General features: G+C 42.5%; 1 protein-coding gene across 1 annotated transcript; it reads left to right on the forward strand.

Moving 5' to 3' along the window:
• The first annotated feature begins 628 nt into the window (after positions 1-628).
• Positions 629-6226, forward strand: LOC121542106 (HIV Tat-specific factor 1 homolog). The gene is made up of 10 exons (XM_041851566.2): positions 629-671; positions 1110-1274; positions 1398-1599; positions 1686-1733; positions 2536-2690; positions 3151-3314; positions 3426-3522; positions 3781-3870; positions 5019-5156; positions 5503-6226. Exons 2-10 carry the CDS (start codon positions 1110-1112, stop codon positions 5806-5808), a joined length of 1365 nt encoding a protein of 454 aa, XP_041707500.2. The 5' UTR covers positions 629-671; the 3' UTR covers positions 5809-6226.
• The last annotated feature ends 15520 nt before the right edge of the window (positions 6227-21746 follow it).

Consider the following 21746-nt stretch of genomic DNA (forward strand, 5'->3'; position numbering starts at 1 on the left):
TTTTTATGGATTAAACATTTGATCTCACTACAGTTTTCTGGTCCCAAAACTATAATCTGTTAGGAACAGAGTTGAGTTATTGCACACGGAGATATGCAAATAATGCTAGAAAGCGCCAATAGGATCTCGCAAGCTCGTGCTTAGCTCTGCCCACCTCCTTGCTTGTTCTGCCCACTATGATTATTTTGCTCCCAATGCGACAGGCTCTGGTCTATCTTGGGTTAGTTATAAATATATTTGATTCTAGCCAATGAGAGGGCCGATCTACCTCAGTGGGCAGATACACCTGTGGACAACAGGCACAACTAAATTGGTTTTCTCAAAGTTGCCGGAATGCCATGTGCATCCACTTATATCAGTACATTTGTAACAGCCTAAGCATTACGACATTTTTATTCAATCAAATAAGCCTCATGCAATTCCACACTTTCTCATTGACCTGCGTACAAAAAAGGGCTTATCTCAAGCGGACATAATTTGGGCGGAGTAAATCCTCTTGCTCTTTGGCATGAGCTAAATTGCTAAATTGTAGAAATGGGTGGGGTTTATACATAATTATGACTTTGTGGCTGTGGTAACTAGTGACGACCCTCATGTTGTTTATTAACTACCGGACGTTATTCTTTGACACCGGAAGTGTATCTTCAGTCATCGTTGGTGGACCATCAAAGGTAACGTTAGTTGGCTAATGTTTTGTGAACGTGAAATTAGATAACTAATCAATACTCTATATAAGAAATGCGACAATTCATTGATCTCCAAATACAACCATTGCTGCTATTTGGCTCGCTATTTCGTTTTGTCGTCGAATTCCTGGCCAAACACACAAGACAGAGATGTCTAGCTACCGTTGCAAGTGTGTTGTCATTAGTGAGCTACGTAAGCTAGCTAGGCACACTTGATTGCCAGTAACTAGCTAGCTAAAAATCTTGACTCTACAGTTCACCAGTCTTACGTTAGTTTTGAAATGATTAGTTAACATGGTTGGGCCACTATTCTAGCTGGCAATGTCCCATTCAACATCACAGCATGTTCTCGACACAAGAAAGATCTTCAATGCAAATATGTCCTTGTCACTACCTGAACCTATTTTTCCTGTTGTTGTTTAGATGAGTGGTGATACTAATGGAAATAAGGAGTTCCATGAGCAGCTCCGTTTGCAGCAGCTGTATGGCCAGAAACAGGGGGGCAGAGATGACCCTTACACCTTCGTGGACCCAGAGGATGGGACAGAGTATGACTGGGACCATGACAAGAAAGCATGGTTTCCTAAAGTATGTTACCTTCTCATCTTCTGCCTAAAATCGTACATTTCTGTCAGTTTCTCTGATCACCTTTTGTTGTGAGAATATTTTGTGTGAAGTAGTGCTTAGGGTAATTCTGGTCTTCTCGTCCAGATAACAGAGGACTTCCTTGCAGCGTATCAAGCTAACTACGGCTTCACAAAGGATGGGCAGCATGATCCAAATGCTGCATGTGCACCTGACACCGACACACCAGCCAAACCAGAGGAGGGGAAGAAAGCAGAGAAGAGCACAGACACGGAACAGTCCAAAGAGGTCAAAAAGGAGAAAGGAGAGAAGAGGAAGGCAGACGCAGGTACAGGATGTTTTACATCCATGAAGTGAACATGTGATAATCTCAAAGTGATGTGTGTACTCAAAGGGACATCCTTGTCTTTGCAGCCTGGTTTGATGTGGAAACAGACAAGAATACCAATGTGTATGTGTCAGGTAAGTCTCTCTTCTCTTTGTCACCATCTATGGATATGGCTACCAGACCTGGGTTCAAATACTATTTACTGTATTTTAAATACTTTCAATTTTGAAATACATTTGGAAAGTATTGGGAATAAATGTTATCTGAGTTAAGGGTATTTGAAAGAAAGTATTAGAAAATATTTTCAAATAGTATTTTATTTGAAGCATTTGAAAATACTTTGAAATCCCATTTGATATACATTATTTGAAGTATTTGGAAGACATTCAAATACTTCAAATATAAGTAGTGGATTTGGCCAGGGGAAAATATTCAAATACACAGAAAATAAGTGAAATTCAAATACCATAAGTATATAAAATACCAATGTTTAAATAAATGTGTATTTGAACCCAGGTCTGGTGGCATTATAAGCATTTCGCTATACACCCGCAATAACATCTGCTAAATATGTTTATGTGACCAATAAAATGTGATTTGATTTGGCTACCAACCATAGAGATAAATAGAGGACTCATCTTTGTACCTGTGCCATTATAGCGTCTGTGACAGCATGGGCAGCTCCATTTTAAAGTAGTCAATTTCTTCTTCATTGGCTGATTGCTCCCAACTCATAGGAATCCCCACCCAGTTGACTACTTTAAAATGTTGTAAACCCTCAATGGCAATGTCCATGCTAAAACTGATTATATCAATGGGGAGTCCTCTAGCTCTATGCTACCAACACAATTGAATGTAACTGTTAAGGCAGAAATGCATCATTCAGGAAAGTTCCAACTGTCCTTTTAGTCAGGAAAGTTATTTCCTATTCCTCAGGTCTACCACCAGACATCACCACGGAAGAGTTTGTTGAGCTCATGTCTAAGTGTGGCATTGTCATGAGGGACCCTGTCTCTGAAGAGTACAAAGTCAAGCTCTACAGGGACGGCTATGGGAACCAGAAGGGGGATGGACTCTGCTGTTACTTAAAGGTCAGTGCTCTGGTGTGGAATCATTACTCCAAACAGAACGAAAACGAAATGTTCTATTGGATAGATTCAGGTAGGTCCCTCCCTGATTGCTAAATCTGTCCAATAGAAACACTTGTTTTCTTGTTTGGAGTAATGATTCCACCCCTGGGCTTAGCGGTGTAATGGTTGGTTGTGTGTGTGTGTCAGTCTTATGAGGAGTGCAGTGGGGATGATTAGGGTTCTCAGTCAGTGTAAGAGGTACATGGATGTCTGTTGTGTTGTCTTTTTTTGTTGCAGATTTTATTATTTGACAGATAAAATATACACACACACACACACACACAGTACATACATACAAAAAAACTTGACAGGGATAACACAAAGTAAATTCCAGATTTCCATTGTGGTCTATGAAAGTATGTGTGGTAAGAGTGTGTAGCGTCTCCATTCAGTGTGCCCCTCCTCTCCCCCTCCCCTGCAGAAGGAGTCTGTAGCCCTGGCTGAGGGGCTGATTGACGAGTCAGAGATCAGGGGTTATCAGCTCCATGTGGAAGCTGCCAGGTTCGAGCTCAAGGGTCAGTACGACGCCAGTAAGAAGAAGAAGAAGAGCAAGGATTACCGGAAGAGGATGAAGGCCCAGCAGAAGTATGGCCCCTCCTGCTAAATTCTGGAATTCGAATTGGAGTATCTCAGTGCTTTTGGCCAGTAGGTTTCCCTTTTGTGTGGCTCATCTCTCACCATTGGTCTGACTGACAGGCAGCTGGACTGGAGGCCAGAGAAGAAAGGGGAAGCACGCATGAGGCATGAACGTGTGCTCATCATCCAGAACATGTTCCACCCCAGTGACTTTGAGGTGAGCAAAGACTTCTCTATCTCTCTCTCTCATACCTACATCAACACGCATGACCACAAAGAGCTGATGTAAATATATAGATGACTGGTATGAGGAGGACAGCAAATATCCCCAGAGCAATGTGTTTTAGGGAGTTAGGCATAAGCCTTTCTCCGTCAGAGATCAGGAATGGTTGGGTTCTAGTTTAACATCCCAACACTCCGAAGCTCTTCTTTTCTTATCTGTAGTAAACCCATATACTGTATCTCTGTCCCACAGGAAGACCCCCTGGTGTTAAACGAGTACCAGGACGACCTGCGGACAGAATGTGAGAAATTTGGTCAGGTGAAGAAGGTCATTGTTTTCGACGTAAGTGTCTGCTAATGTGAATAGGCTAACCTCATTTCTGTCTCACTGGCATAAACAAAATAGCACACTCCAAAATCCGAAACATGTCCTCCATAAGGTAGCATTTGGGAACCATTGAGTTATATACAGTTAACTGCCAAAATAAAGGAAACACCAACATAAAGTGTCTTAATAGGGCGTTGGGCCACCACAAGCCAGAACAGCTTCAATGCGCCTTGGCATAGATTCTACAAGTGTCTGGAACTCTATTGGAGGGATGTGACATCCTTCTTGCATGAGAATTTCTATTATTTTGGTGTTTTGTTGATGATGGTGTAAAATGCTGTCTCAGGCACTGCTCTAGAATCTCCCATAAGTGTTCAATTGGGTTGAGATCTGGTGACAGAGACACATCCACACTCCCTTTAAACCCCCTATGCTCCCATGAGACCCCTCTTTCAAAGTCACTGACATCTCTTCTAGCCATGGTAGTCAAAATAATGAGCATCTGGGCATTTTTCAAGATGCACGTTCTATTGTCACGTGCACAAGTACAGTGAAATGCCTTTCTTGCAAGCTCTTTCCCAACAATGCAGTAATCAACAATGCAGTCATTTTTATACATGACCCAAGCATGATGGGATGTTAATTGCTTAATTAACTCAGGATCCCTCATTTACTCCAGTGTTCCCTTTATTTAGGCTGTTACCTGTATATCTTCAGTGTCCTGACAGTAGCCATGTTTCCATCCTGCCATTTTTATGCAATGACATACCTGACTCACAACAGGTGTGATGGAAACAGCTAATTGTTGTTAAACTTTCCTAACTGTTGACAACACAAAATACAATCTACAAGTGTGAATATTTATTTTGCTGTTGACAAAGATAAATACAAATTATTCCTCTAATCCATAATCTCATGTAGGTTACCACGTAAAAAAATTGATAGAAACATGCAATAGTTTATTTAAAATACAATAGAAACCCTTCAAAACGTTTTATATCCAGTAAAGCAAAGTTTATGCGACAGTATTTTGCCAAATGTGACATCACTCTGCACTGGTGGTTTATTCAAGCCAGTTTGATGGAAACACCTCTGGTGGGAAAATGTGCATATTTCTTAAGGAGGGAAACCTAGCTAGTGACATGGTCCTATTTCTTCCATAGAGACATCCTGATGGAGTGGCTTCGGTGGCCTTCAAAGAGTCAGAGGATGCAGACGTGTGTCAGATAGCATTGGACGGCCGCTGGTTTGGGGGCAAGAAGTTATCAGCACAGCTGTGGGATGGATCCACTGACTACCAGGTAAGAACCATGCTGTTACCACATTAGAAGCAGAAAGGGCCCAAATGTCAGCACAGACCAGGCTCATTAGTGTTTAAATAAAACATTTGTTATACTATTTTTAATATTGAATATACGGCACCGTTGGGTAGGGCTTGCAAGTTAAGCATTTCACTGTACGTGTGACAAATAAAACTTGAACGAGGCAGTGACAGGAGCCTGACCAGGAGTCAAATGAAAGACTACACTATCACATTAAAGATTACAGAGAGGCTTAACACATCTTAAACTGTTTCTGGAGCATAGCAACCACCTCTGTTAATGTACCATAGTGAATATAACTGTGTTGACGTCTTTCTGTCTATAGGTGGAGGAAACCACTAGGGAACGAGAAGAGAGGCTGAAGGGCTGGGCAGCCTACCTGGAGGGAGGGAGCAAGGGGCCTGCACCGCTGGGGGCACCGCCTGGAAGTACAGAGGGACCAGATAAACCAACCACAGAGTCATCGTTCAGCAAGGCAGAGGGACCTGTGACAGAGACCTCCAACTCTCAGAGCCAGGAAGCAGGGGTGAAGGTAGCAGAAGACCCAGGGGTGGAACCAGAGACCTCTGAGGACTCAGCAGTAGGTTCCACTGACAGCAGCCTGACAGGAAGTGATGAAGAGGACACGTAGAGAGATGTCTGTCTACGTCACCCTCTGTTCAGCGTATAAAAAGGACAGTCTGCTAAACTGCCCCACACCTCCCTGTTTGATTGGTGGAAAGTGACACATTGAGGAATTGGACTGTTGGCATGGAAGTACTCGGTTCTTGAATACTTGGCGATTTAATTAAAAAAAAAAGTGATTGATATATTTAATTATTTCCCTTCAAAAACACCAATACATTTGCAACATCGCTTTAATGTATTTTATACTACATTTGTGTAATGAACTAAATTATCTTGGTCTTGATGTGAATCATCTGGAATGGATACTCCGTTAGAGACCAAGCCTTGGAGAAGTGTTCAACTGAAAGGGTTTACATCCAGGTTTCTCATTGGCTCTCTCGTAGTGGACTCGATTTCAACCTTAAAGCTGAAACTCAAGTGTCTGTCTTGTCATATGATTTGTTTTGAGATGGAAAATCAATTTGACAATTTTACCAATGGCAACCATGCATGGTATTGTTTAATCTTTCACCTGTATTATTGGTTGCTGTGTAGTTAATGCCATAGGGCAGCAGATTTGTTTTGTTTGTGTGAAAAAGTAACCATACATTAGATTCACTGGGCACAGACGTCTATTCCACGTTGGTTCAACGTAATTTCATTGAAATTACGTTGATTCAACCAGCGTGTGGCCAGTGGGAGAGTTGTGGAATGTTAGAAAAAGCAGCAGAGACTGGGGAAGTAGTGGGGAGGTTTCAGCCTGTGGGGAGGGAGAGATGGATATCAGCCTACTCTCCCAGTAGCTGCCTGTGCTGGATCGAGGTGATAAGTCCTCTGGGGAAGGCAGATCCAGACCACCCACACACATCCAGACCACCCACACACATCCAGACCACCCACACATCCAGACCACCCACACACATCCAGACCACCCACACACATCCAGCTTCCAGACAAGCTCATGTCCAGCCTCTTAATCATGTGCACAGCTGCATCACTAATGAGCTGTTATGCCAATAACCATCATCTCCCACACATTGTCCCTATCCTCTAACTCTAACAGATTTCCCACCTCCAAGTAATGGTTTTGGGCACATTCCTCTTTCCAGGCGTTGCTGACGCATGGTATCAGCTAACCACAATGGGGGCGTTCCTCTGCCCAGGGGTTGCTGACGCATGCCAGATCTCATGCCAGACGCATTGCCTGGATAGTTGAGTTTATTTTTTACAGGTGCACATTAATAAACTTTTCAGTAAAAGTGCCAGTTTTAGCCAGCTGGCTAATTTTCAACCTCAGCCCCTGGGCAGGTTATTAAAAAATATTCCAATAACAATAGAGACAAACAATGAGCAGTGAGCACATGTAGAGCAACATAGGACAAGCAACACGTAGCAGACAGACAGTGCAACATAGGACAAGCAACACGTAGCAGACAGACAGTGCAACATTGGACAAGCAACACGTAGCAGGCAGACAGACAGAGAAACATTGACAAGCAACACGCAGGCCATTTAGGATCTTGAATACAAGACATGCGTCCGTGTATTGCACAAGACTTTCCCAACTCGGGAGCTCATGCTTTCTCAGGATGTAACAGTGATGATGGCTATTGGGCTTTCTATCAAGCACTTTGAGAGCCTGTTTGTAGACAGACTGAATGGGTTTTAATGTTGTACAGCAAGCTTGGGCCCAACTAGTCAAGCAGTATGTTAAGTGGGGGAGTATCATAGCATTGAAGTACAGTTTTGCTACCTCTGTAGTCAAACAATTTTGTATGAATCGGACATTAGCTAGGTTGAATTTGGTTATTTGAGTTACCTTGGAATCAAGTATGATGCCAAGGTACTTACAATCGTATACTACCTGGAGCTTCTCCCCTGATACATCGACATCAGTTTCCCTCTTTGTGAAGAACATGCAGACTTTTTTTTCACATTGAGATGCAAACATGAGCAACTTTGTAACCTGGACCATTACAGTAGTGAGTCACTGAGCCACTTTGTAACCTGGACCATTACAGTAGTGAGTCACTGAGCCACTTTGTAACCTGGACCATTACAGTAGTGAGTCACTGAGCCACTTTGTAACCTGGACCATTACAGTAGTGAGTCACTGAGCCACTTTGTAACCTGGACCATTACAGTAGTGAGTCACTGAGCCACTTTGTAACCTGGACCATTACAGTAGTGAGTCACTGAGCCACTTTGTAACCTGGACCATTACAGTAGTGAGTCACTGGGCCACTTTGTAACCTGGACCATTACAGTAGTGAGTCACTGAGCCACTTTGTAACCTGGACCATTACAGTAGTGAGTCACTGAGCCACTTTGTAACCTGGACCATTACAGTAGTGAGTCACTGAGCCACTTTGTAACCTTGACCATTACAGTAGTGAGTTCTTGTGCAGCTTGTTGTTTGCTCTTTGCATGCACATATATCACTGTATCATCTGCATACATTTGAACTTCAGACCCAGTACAGACAGAATGCAGATCATTAATGTACAGGTTGAACAGGAGGGGCCCCAGTATTGACCCTTGGGGCACGCACACATCATAGCTGAGAGTGGGAGACAGCTCATTGCTCACTGACACACTGGGTTCTGCCTTCAAGGTATGATTTCATCCATCTCAAGGCATCAGGGGAAAAGTTGAACTTAGACAGTTTTGTGATGAGAACCTCATGGTTAACGGTATCAAAAGCATTCCTTAGGTCTAGAAACACAGCCCTAACAATGCCCCCTTTGTCCATCTTGGACTTCATATTCTCCAGAAGAAAGCAGTTGGCCGTTTCTGTGGAGTGTTTTGCTCTGAAGCCAAACTGTATGGAGTGTAATGTGAAGGGGCTGTTGTTGAGGTGGGCAATCAGTTGCTGTGCTACACAATTTTCAGCAACCTTCGACACCACAGGTAGTATACTAAATGGCCTGTAGTTACATCAGCAGGGTCACCTGATTTAAAGGTGGCCGGTATTATGGCCAACTTCCAGACCCTTGGAAACACACCCTGACCAATAGATGGGTTGGTGACCTTAGTAATGGGGCCAGTGAGTGACTCTTTGTAGTTTTTAAGAAAGGTAGAGTCCAGCCCAAACATCTTCGGCTTTAGAGTTCCTAAGTGAGCTAATCACCTTGTTCACCTCTGACTCAGAAACCTCCCTTATGATGAAGACAGGTTGAGGGTCATTCACTGGCGCTGAGCCCAAGAAACCAGTGGAGGGGTACTGCGTCAGTACCTTGACAGAGTCAACAAAATAGGAATTGAAGGCTGTTGCTATTATCGACTTCATCCTGTGTTACTGTCATTCACATGTATTTCTAGTCTTTTTGCAGTGTTACTCTGGTCTTTCCCTGTTAAATGTTTTAGATTCTCCTAGATTTAGAATTTTCCTTAGCTTCACCAATTATGTTGATAAAGAGTTTTCCTTGGCTTGCCTGATTTCTTTCATCACCTTATTTGTCAACATGGTGAACCTACGTCTGTCATGCTCTAATTTGGACTTTAAGGCTATTTTTAGAGCATGATCTCGTTCTTTGATCAGTTTCCAGATTTCTCCATTTAGCCAAGGAAGAGTGCTCTTTTGGCCAGGTTTGGATATGATTTTCTTTATGAAGCCATTTATTGTAGTCTGGATTGTGGATAGAAAAACCTGACTATCAGCTTCCACATTATAGGACAAGAGATCATTCCAGTTAATTACCTTAATTCTGTTTCCAAAATCATTTAATTCACTCTTAGGTATTCTGAGCTGATCAGGCTTTCTAACAGTAGAGAGGTTAAACCTGTTCTTGGAAGGCTTTCTGGCTATGAGTGTCAGATTATGATCAGACAGCCCAGTAACCATATTGAATGATTTAGTCACTCTCTGGTTTATTACTGAACACCAGATCAATCTGTGTTTTAGAACAACAAGTCACCCTGTTTGGCCCTTGAACTAGTTGAGTAAGGTCAAAGGTATTTGTGATCCATTTGAGGGTTTTCCTTCAATACTTGTCTTCATGATTAATGTTAAAATCTCCCATTAAGATGACCTCTTTCCCAAAATCACATTCCCTAAGCATGTTATTAAACTGATCAAAAAACACACTTTTGGTGGAAGGTGGTCCTGTACATTCCAATAAGGGTCAAATACATTTGGGGAGACAGTGTGAAGTTTAGGCCAATACGTTCTAGTTCATTATCACATGACCATTCAATTGGTTTACATCCTTCAACCCTGTTTCTCCTGACAACATTGTAGCCAGGCACAATCAAAGCAGCAGACAGAGTTTTTATGGAGCCATGTCTCTGAAAGGCAGAGGAAGTCAGGTTGGAATCTGTGAGAAGATGTTGAATTTGATCACTTTTTGGAATGACATTGCGAATGTTCAAGTGCCCCACTAGTAGTCCCTGGGCTTAGCTCGTAGGTCCCATATGACTCGAGCGTGATTGACACATTGAAAAAAAAAGTTATATTTTCGGTGTTTTCTGATGGCGGGGTTTAGGCCGTTTTGATTAGGGGCAGTTCTGTAGTACAATTAACTATCCCTTGCGCTTGCACTGGATGCGGGGAACTAATTAAAACAGCTTGCGTGCCAGAAGCAGAGTCGGGGATCGTGTATAGCGACTTCTATATGTTTGGAGAGTCAAATGTTGTCTTGGAGCCGGGTAACTCGAGAGAAATGATGGGACCATAGCACTCACCCACTTCCGCGGCGGCCATGATTTGAGGACGCGGCCATCCACTGCTTTCCACTCCGGTGAGTATCGCTGGCTCGGCGGTGTTAGGCTCAGGTTTGAGGTGCACATCCGCGGAGAGCAGGAGGGTAGTGAACATGTAGTTTAGCAGTTTCCGATAGATGTTGGACTTGTGTTTGTTACTCATAAGCGATTCAGTCGAATAGGGAGCGAGGTAGATTTGGCCATTATTCATAACATTGTGGTATACTGTGTACTGTCCGCTTCCATAGAACAGTGAACTAATGTGTTTGTCTGGGGTGTTGGCATTCCCCGACAGTAGATTGATTGCCATCCCAGGAAGGATGCACTGAGATTATCAGTAGAGCTGCTACATAACTGACAATTGTGGCAATGTACTGGAGATGAAACGCATAATTGCGCTTTAAATCTTTGCAAGAGTTACTTAGCAGGGGTCTAATTATTCTATGGTATATTGGCGATCACACAATTTAATGTACATCCCACCACCTACTATGCGGGATGGAAACATAATTCCCCCCAAAAACGACCAAAAAATAAATCAAACAATTTTTCTGTTAAAAATAAACAAGACAGATCTGATCACTACACAGGCTCAAGGGGAACCTGGGAGGGCGGGTCTTCAGAAGCCAGTACCCATTGTAAGTCTTCAGATGTAAAATCCTTGAGTCCCAAAAACTTTTCTGCCGCAGCCACAATAATGTCCAGTTTCTTCGACTTCTTTGAGACTTGTGCTGTACAGTTTATAACTGTGGCAATGAACGCAACAAAATCCACCTTTTTAACACACACTGTATCTTTTGTCTGGCAGCAAACATTTACAACCGGGTGTAGTGTATCCACTACCATACTTCCCTAGCATCACTTGTTTTCTGAATTATTTCTTCCCCACCACAATTGCAACACCGTTGTCCTTCTACACACCATTCTTCAGTGTACTCTGTTCGCCTGCACACACTTGAAACATGGCCAAATCCTTTACAATTCTTACACTGCAGTGGTTTGGGGACGAAAGCTCTTACAGCGTATCTTCCATAACCAAGCTTCACATGCGTAGCTATTTGCTCTTTATAAAAAACAACAGGACTGACAGACTTTCTTCTTTTTCTCCATTCACCCAGCGGGTCAGACGCCGGGCACCAACCACACCAGGAATTCTCTTTAGGTATTCAACCTGAACATCAGTCGTCACCCCTGAGATGATTCCTTTGACGGGTGCTCTACTCCGAAGTTCAAAACACAAAACTTCTGTTGTCCGGATTCTTTTGAGGCCCACTGCAATCTTCCTCTGCTCTTCAGAAATACAATTAATCAAAATAAGACCACTCCTGGTCACTCTGACAGACTCCACTTTTCCAAGCGCATACTTCACCATTTTCGCCACCTCAAACAGGCTTCCCACATATGCATACTTACTCAACAAACGCATCCCAACAAGAAGCGATTCATTATCATTTACACACGTTTCCTCCACTCCAATCTTAGACAATGTCCTGTTTGTTCCAGTTTTCGATACTACAGTTGTCCATTCACAACATTCGTCTTCACCAAATTTACTTAATTCGAACTCAGCATCCACTTCCGCCATTTTCCCGTTGCTAGCCCGCAGAATCTCAGGTTGACTACTTTTCCCTTAGCTGGGGTCGGCGTACACCTGATGTTTTAGATAAAATAACAGCATCTGGAGGAGAAGCGACACCTGCCGCATCGGTCTGCCATTGTGATGATGGTATTTTAAGTATCAGCTAACCACATGTTATAGCAATCTGTCAGTCGATTACGTAGTCTATGACGGGCACGAAACCATTGGTTGATGCATGCAACGTCTGAGCAGGGGAATGCAACCTTTATCTGAGAAGCCAGAAGTTCATGTCACAATGCCCCTCCACTGAGTGTAGATGGGAAGCGTGTCTGGTGAGATTGCACGTGATATCAGTTGTTGTATCCCCGACACTCCTTGCCCACCGTCAAGTATGTCAGAATGTCAACCAATTACAGTAGCGTGAAAGTGTCTATTCCTCAATACTTTTGATTAGGTGTGTGCCCAAATGGAATCCTGCGTCACAGTCCTGCAAGGTTAATGAAGAAAAGAGGACAGGGGAACTAAGTGTGAAATGTGAGTTCCTTTTTCTCCTACATACTGCCCCCAGACCTACTGGGGAGGGTGACAATGTGATACTGACACCCGGAAGTGCCTTATTGTCAATCATTTCTGCATGCTCTGTGGGGAATGGGGAATGTATGACTTTTAAGTCAGACAGGAACTATTTTAGAAACTATAGCAGCGTCTGTTCAGCTTATTAGGCATTATCCCTGTCTACATTAAAGATAATCTAACAGAAATACCATATATATAGTAAATAATGATTCTGGATTTGTAATGGTTACTTGAAGGGACTGCATCCCATAATAATAGGTCACACCAACAACCCGCAGATACTCAGCCCTCTGTGGAATGAGATTGACACCCCTGATGTAGACTAACCTACCCGCAGAGCTAAAAACTAGCAGACACTCAGCCCTCTGTGGAATGAGATTGACACCCCTGCTCTGCGGGTAGGTTAGTCTGCATCAGGGGTGTCAATCTCATCCACAGAGGGCTGAGTGTCTGCTAGTTTTTGGTTTTACCTTTCAATTAAGACCTAGACAACCAAGTGAAGGGAGTTCCTTACTAATCAGTGACCTTAATTCATCAATCAAGTACAAGGGTGGAGCGAAAACCTGCAGACACTCGGCCCTCCGTGGAATGAGTTTGACACGTGTGGAGCAGAGCCTACCCGCACTGTATCTGTGAGCTGTTGGCTAGAGCAGGGTTTCCCAAACTCGGTTTCCATCCAATTGGCAAAAAATGTTTCATGCGAATATTCAAAATTATGCAAAAATAAAATGTGAATTTTCCCACCAGAGATGTTTCCAACAAATTGACTTGTTGCGGATAAAAGTATGTGCGTGATGACATAGTGCACATAAAAATTACTGTTGCGCATAACTTCCTGTGTACTGAATAGAAAATACAATTGAAATTGGTTTCCATCGTTTTCATCGGTTTTGTCACAAAAATGTTGTTACAGTGAGGGGAAAAAAGTATTTGATCCCGTGCTGATTTTGTACGTTTGCCCACTGACAAAGACATGATCAGTCTATAATTTTAATGGTAGGTTTATTTGAACAGTCAGAGACAAAATAACAACAAAAATATCCAGAAAAACGCATTTCAAAAATATAATACATTGATTTGCATTTTAATGAGGGAAAAAAGTATTTGACCCCTCTGCAAAACATGACTTAGTACTTGGTGGCAAAACCCTTGTTGGCAATCGCAGAGGTCAGACGTTTCTTGTAGTTGGCCACCAGGTTTGCACACATCTCAGGAGGGATTTTGTCCCACTCCTCTTTGCAGATCTTCTCCAAGTCATTAAGGTTTCGAGGCTGACGTTTGGCAACTCGAACCTTCAGCTCCCTCCACATATTTTCTATGGGATTAAGGTCTGGAGACTGGCTAGGCCACTCCAGGACCTTAATTTGCTTATTTTTGAGCCACTCCTTTGTTGCCTTTGCCGTGTGTTTTGGGTCATTGTCATGCTGGAATACCCATCCACGACCCATTTTCAATGCCCTGGCTGAGGGAAGGAGGTTCTCACCCAGGATTTCACGGTACATGGCCCCGTCCATCGTCCCTTTAATGCGGTGAAGTTGTCCTGTCCCCTTAGCAGAAAAACACCCCCAAAGCATAATGTTTCCACCTCCATGTTTGATGGTGGGGATGGTGTTCTTGGGGTCATAGGCAGCATTCCTCCTCCTCCAAACACGGCGAGTTGAGTTGATGCCAAAGAGCTCCATTTTGGTCTCATCTGACCACAACACTTTCACCCAGTTCTCCTCTGAATCTTTCAGATGTTCATTGGCAAACTTCAGACGGGCCTGTATATGTGGTTTCTTGAGCAGGGGGACCTTGCGGGCGCTGCAGGATTTCAGTCCTTCACGGCGTAGTGTGTTACCAATTGTTTTCTTGGTGACTATGGTCCCAGCTGCCTTGAGATCATTGACAAGATCCTCCCGTGTAGTTCTGGGCTGATTCCTCACCGTTCTCATCATCATTGCAACTCCACAAGATGAGATCTTGCATGGAGCCCCAGGCCAGGGGAGATTGACAGTTATTTTGTGTTTCTTCCATTTGCAAATAATCGCACCAACTGTTGTCACATTCTCACCAAGCTGCTTGGCGATGGTCTTGTAGCCCATTTCAGCCTTGTGTAGGTTTTCAATCTTGTCCCTGACATCCTTGGAGAGCTCTTTGGTCTTGGCCATGGTGGAGAGTTTGGAATCTGATTGATTGATTGCTTCTGTGGACAGGTGTCTTTTATACAGGTAACAAACTGAGATTAGGAGCACTCCCTTTAAGAGTGTGCTCCTAATCTCAGCTCGTTACCTGTATAAAAGACACCTGGGAGCCAGAAATCTTTCTGATTGAGAGGGGGTCAAATACTTATTTCCCTCATTAAAATGCAAATCAATTTATAACATTTCTGACATGCTTTTTTCTGGATTTTGTTGTTGTTATTCTGTCTCTCACTGTTCAAATAAACCTACCATTAAAATGATAGACTGATCATGTCTTTGTCAGTGGGCAAACATACAAAATCAGCAGGGGATCAAATACTTTTTTCCCTCACTGTACATCACAGAAGACTGAAATATAACAAAACTGTTTGACATAGAAACACTGGATTTTATTCGTTTTCTTTTAAATAATCTTTATTAATTATGCAATTATGGTTTATATAGCAAATGTGCCCACTCTGGTCTTGGCACGTGCTCTCTAGCCAACAGCTCACAGATACAATGCAGGTAGGCTGTGTGGGTAGGTGATGGGTAGGGGATGGTCCACATTATATACAGTGCCAGTCAAAAGTTTGGACACACCTACTCATTCAAGTGTTTTTTTTCTTTATTTTTACTGTTTTCTACATTGTAGAATAATAGTGAAGACATCAAAACTATGAAATAACACATATGGAATCATAGTAACCACCAGCTTTGCACAATTTTGGCATTCTCTCAACCAGCTTCATGAGGTAGTCACGTGGAATGCATTTCAATTAACTGGTGTGCCTTGTTAAAAGTTAATTTGTGGAATTTCTTTCCCTCTTAATGTGTTTGAGCCAATCAGTTGTGTTGTGACAAGGTAGGGGGGTATACAGAAGATAGCCCTATTTGTTAAAAGACCAAGTCCATATTATGGCAAGAACAGCTCAAATAAGCAAAGAGAAATGACAGTCCATCATTACTTTAAGACATGAAGGTCAGTCAATACGGAAAATATCCAGAACTTTTAACGTTTCTTCAAGTGCAGTCGCAAAAACCATGAAGCGCTATGATAAAACTGGCTCTCATGAGGACCACCACAGGAATGGAAGACCCAGAGTTACCTCTGCTGCAGAGGATACGTTCATTAGAGTTACCAGTCTCAGAAATTGCAGCCCAAATAAATGCTTCACAGAGTTCAAGTCACAGACACATCTCAACATCAACTGTTCAGACAGGACTGTGTGAATCAGGCCTTCATGGTCGAATTGCTGCAAAGAAACCACTACTAAAGGACACCAATAAGAAGAAGAGACCTGCTTGGGCCAAGAAACACGAACAATGGACATTAGACCAGTGGAAATGTGTGCTTTGGTCTGGAGTCCAAATTGGAGACTTTTAGTTCCAACCGCCGTGTATTTGTGAGATGCGGTGTGGGTGAATGGATGATCTCTGCATGTGTAGTTCCCACCATAAAGCATGGAGGAGGAGGTGTTATGGTGTGGGGGTGCTTTGCTGATGACACTGTCTGCGATTTATTTAGAATTGAAGGCACACTTAACCAGCATGGCTACCACGACATTCTGCAGTGATATGCCATCCCATCTGGTTTGGGCTTAGTGTGACAATCATTTGTTTTTCAACAGGACAATGACCCAACACACCTCCAGGCTGTGTAAGGGCTATTTCACCAAGAAGGAGAGGGATAGCGCATAGAATTAATAAGGTATTGTCGGACATTATTCATTCTAATCACAGGTTTTTTACATGGGCGACACATTGGAGATAATATAAGGCAAGTACTGGAAACAATAGAACACTGAAAAATCTGGGAAACCAGGCCTACTATTCATAGCAGACTTCAAAAAGGCATTTGATAAAGTATGACTGGGGCATTTCAATTTTGGACAATCTCTTATAAATTGGGTTAAAATCATGTATAGTAACCCTATGTGTAAAATAGTAAATAATGGCTATTTCTCAGAAAGTTTTAAACTGTCAAGAGGAGTGAAACAAGGTTGTCCACTATCGGCCATATTGAATCACTAAAAAATAAAAAATTTACATTACCATGTAGTTTACCAATAAAATTGTCTGATGGTGATGTGGATATACTCGGAATACATATCCCAAATGAAATAAATGATATCACTCCAATACATTTTAATAGAAAGTTAGCAAAAATAGATAAGATCTTGCTACCATGGAAAGGTAAATACCTGTCAATTTGTGGAAAAATCACCCTGATTAACTCTTTAGTATTATCCCAGTTTACCTATTTGCTTATGGTCTTGCCTATGCCTAGCGAACAGTTTTTTTAATTATATGAGAAAAAAAGATTCCATTTTATTTGGAACAGCAAGCCAGACAAAATTAAACGGGCCTATTTATATAATGAATATGAATTCGGAGGACAGAAATTATTAAATATTAAAGCATTAGACCTGTCACTAAAAGCTTCAGTCATACATTTACATTTTAGTCATTTAGCAGACGCTCTTATCCAGAGCGACTTACAGTTGCGTGGAGAACAGGAGGGCTTCTTAAAGAAAAACTAACATGTCTGTGAGAGCCGGAATTCTTACTGGTTGGTAGGTGATCAAATACTTATGTCGTGCAATAAAATGCAAATTAATTACTTAAAAATCATACAATGTGATTTTCTGGATTGTTGTTTTAGATTCCGTCTCTCACAGTTGAAGTGTACCTATGATAAAAATGACAGACCTCCACATGCTTTGTAAGTAGGAAAACCTGCAAAATCGGCAGTGTATCAAATACTTGTTCTCCCCACTGTGTGTATATATACAATGCTCAAAAAAATAAAGGGAACACTTAAACAACACAATGTAACTCCAAGTCAATCACACTTCTGTGAAATCAAACTGTCCACTTAGGAAGCAACACTGATTTACAATAAATTTCACATGCTGTTGTGCAAATGGAATAGACAACAGGTGGAAATTATAGGCAATTAGCAAGACACCCCCAATAAAGGACAGGTTTTGCAGGTGGTGACCACAGACCACTTCTCAGTTCCTATGCTTCCTGGCTGATGTTTTGGTCACTTTTGAATGCTCGCGGTGCTTTCACTCTAGTGGTAGCATGAGACGGAGTCTACAACCCACACAAGTGGCTCAGGTAGTGCAGCTCATCCAGGGTGGCACATCAATGCGAGCTGTGGCAAGAAGGTTTGCTGTGTCTGTCAGCGTAGTGTCTTGAGCATGGAGGCGCTACCAGGAGACAGGCCAGTACATCAGGAGATGTGGAGGAGGCCGTAGGAGGGCAACAACCCAGTAGCAGGACCGCTACCTCCGCCTTTGTGCAAGGAGGAGCAGGTGGAGCACTGCCAGAGCCCAGCAAAATGACCTCCAGCAGGCCACAAATGTGCATGTGTCTGCTCAAACGGTCAGAAACAGACTCCATGAGGGTGGTATGAGGGCCCGACGTCCACAGGTGGGGGTTGTGCTTACAGCCCAACACCGTGCAGGACGTTTGGCATTTGCCAGAGAACACCAAGATTGGCAAATTCGCCACTGGCGCCCTGTGCTCTTCACAGATGAAAGCAGGTTCACACTGAGCACGTGACAGACGTGACAGAGTCTGGAGACGCCGTGGAGAACGTTCTGCTGCCTGCAACATCCTCCAGTATGACCGGTTTGGCGGTGGGTCAGTCATGGTGTGGGGTGGCATTTCTTTGGGGGGCCGCACAGCCCTCCATGTGCTCGCCAGAGGTAGCCTGACTGCCATTAGGTACCGAGATGAGATCCTCAGACCCCTTGTGAGACCATATGCTAGTGCGGTTGGCCCTGGGTTCCTCCTAATGCAAGACAATGCTAGACCTCATGTGGTTGGAGTGTGTCAGCAGTTCCTGCAAGAGGAAGGCATTGATGCTATGGACTGGCCCGCCCGTTCCCCAGACCTGAATCCAATTGAGCACATCTGGGACATCATGTCTCGCTCCATCCACCAACGCCACGTTGCACCACAGACTGTCCAGGAGTATGCCCAGGCATTGTAGGGAGGTCATACAGGCACGTGGAGGCCACACACACTACTGAGCCTCATTTTGACTTGTTTTAAGGACATTACATCAAAGTTGGATCAGCCTGTAGTGTGGTTTTCTACTTTAATTTTGAGGGTTACTCCAAATCCAGACCTCCATGGGTTGATAAATTTGATTTCCATTGATAATTTTTGTGTGATTTTGTTGTCAGCACATTCAACTATGTAAAGAAAAAAGTATTAAATAAGATTATTTCATTCAGATCTAGGATGTTATTTTAGTGTTCCCTTTGTTTTTTTTAACAGTGTATGTATGTGTGTGTGTGTGTGTGTGTGTGTGTGTGTGTGTGTGTATATATATACACACACACACACACTCTGGACTCTGACATTGCTTGTCCTAATATATATATGTATTTCTATATTCCTTAATTCCATTATTTTGCTTTTAGATTGGTGTGTATTGTGAGATATTATTGCAGTGTTGGAGCTAGGAACACAAGTGTTTCTCTACACCCGCAATAACATCTGCTAAATATATGTATGCGACCAATAACATTTTATTTTATTTACAATTCATTACCACAATGGAAGAACAAAGCAGAGAGTTGACCTAGAAGCATCTCTGGTGTGACATTTGGCCTATTTAGGAGTGCTCCCACTTTTCTGGGTCTTATAGGCTGCTGAGACTGATGAGATCAAAATATCTCTCAAAGGGTTACATCCAAACTTTTGGATATAGCTTGAGAGAGTTATGGCTCGAATAATTCAATTTTCACAGATAACGATCTGAAAAGCTTTTGAGCAGTCCAATTTCCATACTCAGGCTCTCTAAATAAATGTTTTCTTTACTCTTTAGATTACCAACATACTCAAAGCTAGAGGTAGGCTAATAGCACTGTTTATACTGAAATGCAGTTCTGTGTGTCTCTGTATGGGGAAAGTGAGATGACCCCCTGGGATGGAACAGTATCATGGCGCTTCATACAGATGATGCCCATTTCAACCACAGGAAGAAAAGCTCAATTTAAATATAAGCCTTGGGCTCCAGATCTTCATGCAGCTATTTCAATATTTACCGGAACATACAGTTGAAGTCGGAAATGTACATACACCTTAGCCAAATACATTTAAACTCAGTTTTTCACAATTCCTGACATTTAATCCTAGTAATAATTCCCTGTCTTAGGTCAGTTAGGATCACCACTTTATTTTAAGAATGTGAAATGTCAGAATAATAGTAGAGAGAATGGTTTATTTCAGCTTTTATTTCTTTCATCACATTCCCAGTGGGTCAGAAGTTTACATACACTCAATTAGTATTTGGTAGCATTGCCTTTAATTTGTTTAACTTGGGTCAAACATTTTGGGTAGCCTTCCACAAACTTCCCACAATAAGTTGGGAGAATATTGGCCCATTCCTCCTGACAGAGCTGGTGTAACTGAGTCAGGTTTGTAGGCCTCCTTGCTCGCACACACTTTTTCAGTTCTGCCCACACATTTTCTATAGGATTGAGGTCAGGTTTGGAAGACCCATTTGCGACCAAGCTTTAACTTCCTGACTGATGTCTTGAGATGTTGCTTCAATATATCCACATCATTTTCCTTCCTCATGATGCCATCTATTTTGTGAAGTGCACCAGTCCCTCCTTTAGCAAAGCACCCCCACAGCATGATGCTGCCACCCCCGTGCTTCACGGTTGGGATGGTGTTCTTTGGCTTGCAAGCTCCCCCTTTTCCCTCCAAACATAACAATGGTCATTATGGCCAAACAGTTCTATTTTTGTTTCATCAGACCAGAGGACATTTCTCCAAAAAGTACGATCTTTGTCCCCATGTGCAGTTGCAAACCGTAGTCTGGCTTTTTTATGGTGGTTTTGGAGCAGTGGCTTCTTCCTTGCTGAGCGGCCTTTCAGGTTATGTCCACTGTAGCTCAGTTGGTAGAGCATGGCGCTTGCAACGCCAGGGTTGTGGATTCGTTTCCCACGGGGGGGGCAGTATGAAAATGTATGCACTCACTAACTAACTGTAAGTCGCTCTGGATAAGAGCGTCTGCTAAATGACTAAAATGTAAATGTAATGTCGATATAGGACTCGTTTTACTGTGGATATAGATACTTTTGTACCTGTTTCCTCCTCACAAGGTCCTTTGCTGTTGTTCTAGGATTGATTTGCACTTTTCGTACCAAAGTACGTTCATCTCTAGGAGACAGAACGCATCTCCTTCCTGAGCGGTATGATGGCTGCGTGGTCCCATGGTGTTTATTCTTGTGTACTATTGTTTGTACAGATGAACATGGTACCTTCAGGCATTTGGAAATTGCTCCCAAGGATGAACCAGAAAATGTTTTTCTGAGGTCTTGGCTGATTTATTTTGATTTTCCCATGATGTCAAGCAAAAAGGCACTGAGTTTGAAGGTAGGCCTTGAAATACATCCACAGGTACACCTCCAATTTACTCAAATGATGTCAATTAGCCTATCAGAAGCTTCTAAAGCCATAATTTTCTGGAATTTTCCAAGTTGTTTAAAGGCACAGTCAACTTAGTGTATGTAAACTTCTGACCCACTGGAATTGTGATACAGTGAATTATAAGTGAAATAATCTGTTTGTAAACAATTGTTGGAAAAATTACTTGTGTCATGCACAAAGTAGATGTCCTAATCGACTTGCCAAAACTATAGTTTGTTAACAAGAAATGTGGGTCGTGGTTGAAAAACGAGTTTTAATGACTCCAACCTAAGTGTATGTAAACTTCTGACTGTAGGTGTAACATTACCTGACTGTGAACAGTATGGCATATACAAGTGAGCAGGTTGTGACTAATAGGATAATAGCCCTCAACAGAACCTATTGTATTCAGTCATGGACCATGGCTCGACACACTGTGCATTAATGAAACAGTCTGAAAGTACAGTATTTTGAGGAGGGCAACTGTCCTTGGAAAATGCAATT

Source organism: Coregonus clupeaformis, chromosome 27 (genome assembly GCF_020615455.1).
Source record: "Coregonus clupeaformis isolate EN_2021a chromosome 27, ASM2061545v1, whole genome shotgun sequence".
In the NCBI taxonomy this organism is placed as follows: Eukaryota; Metazoa; Chordata; class Actinopteri; order Salmoniformes; family Salmonidae; genus Coregonus; species Coregonus clupeaformis.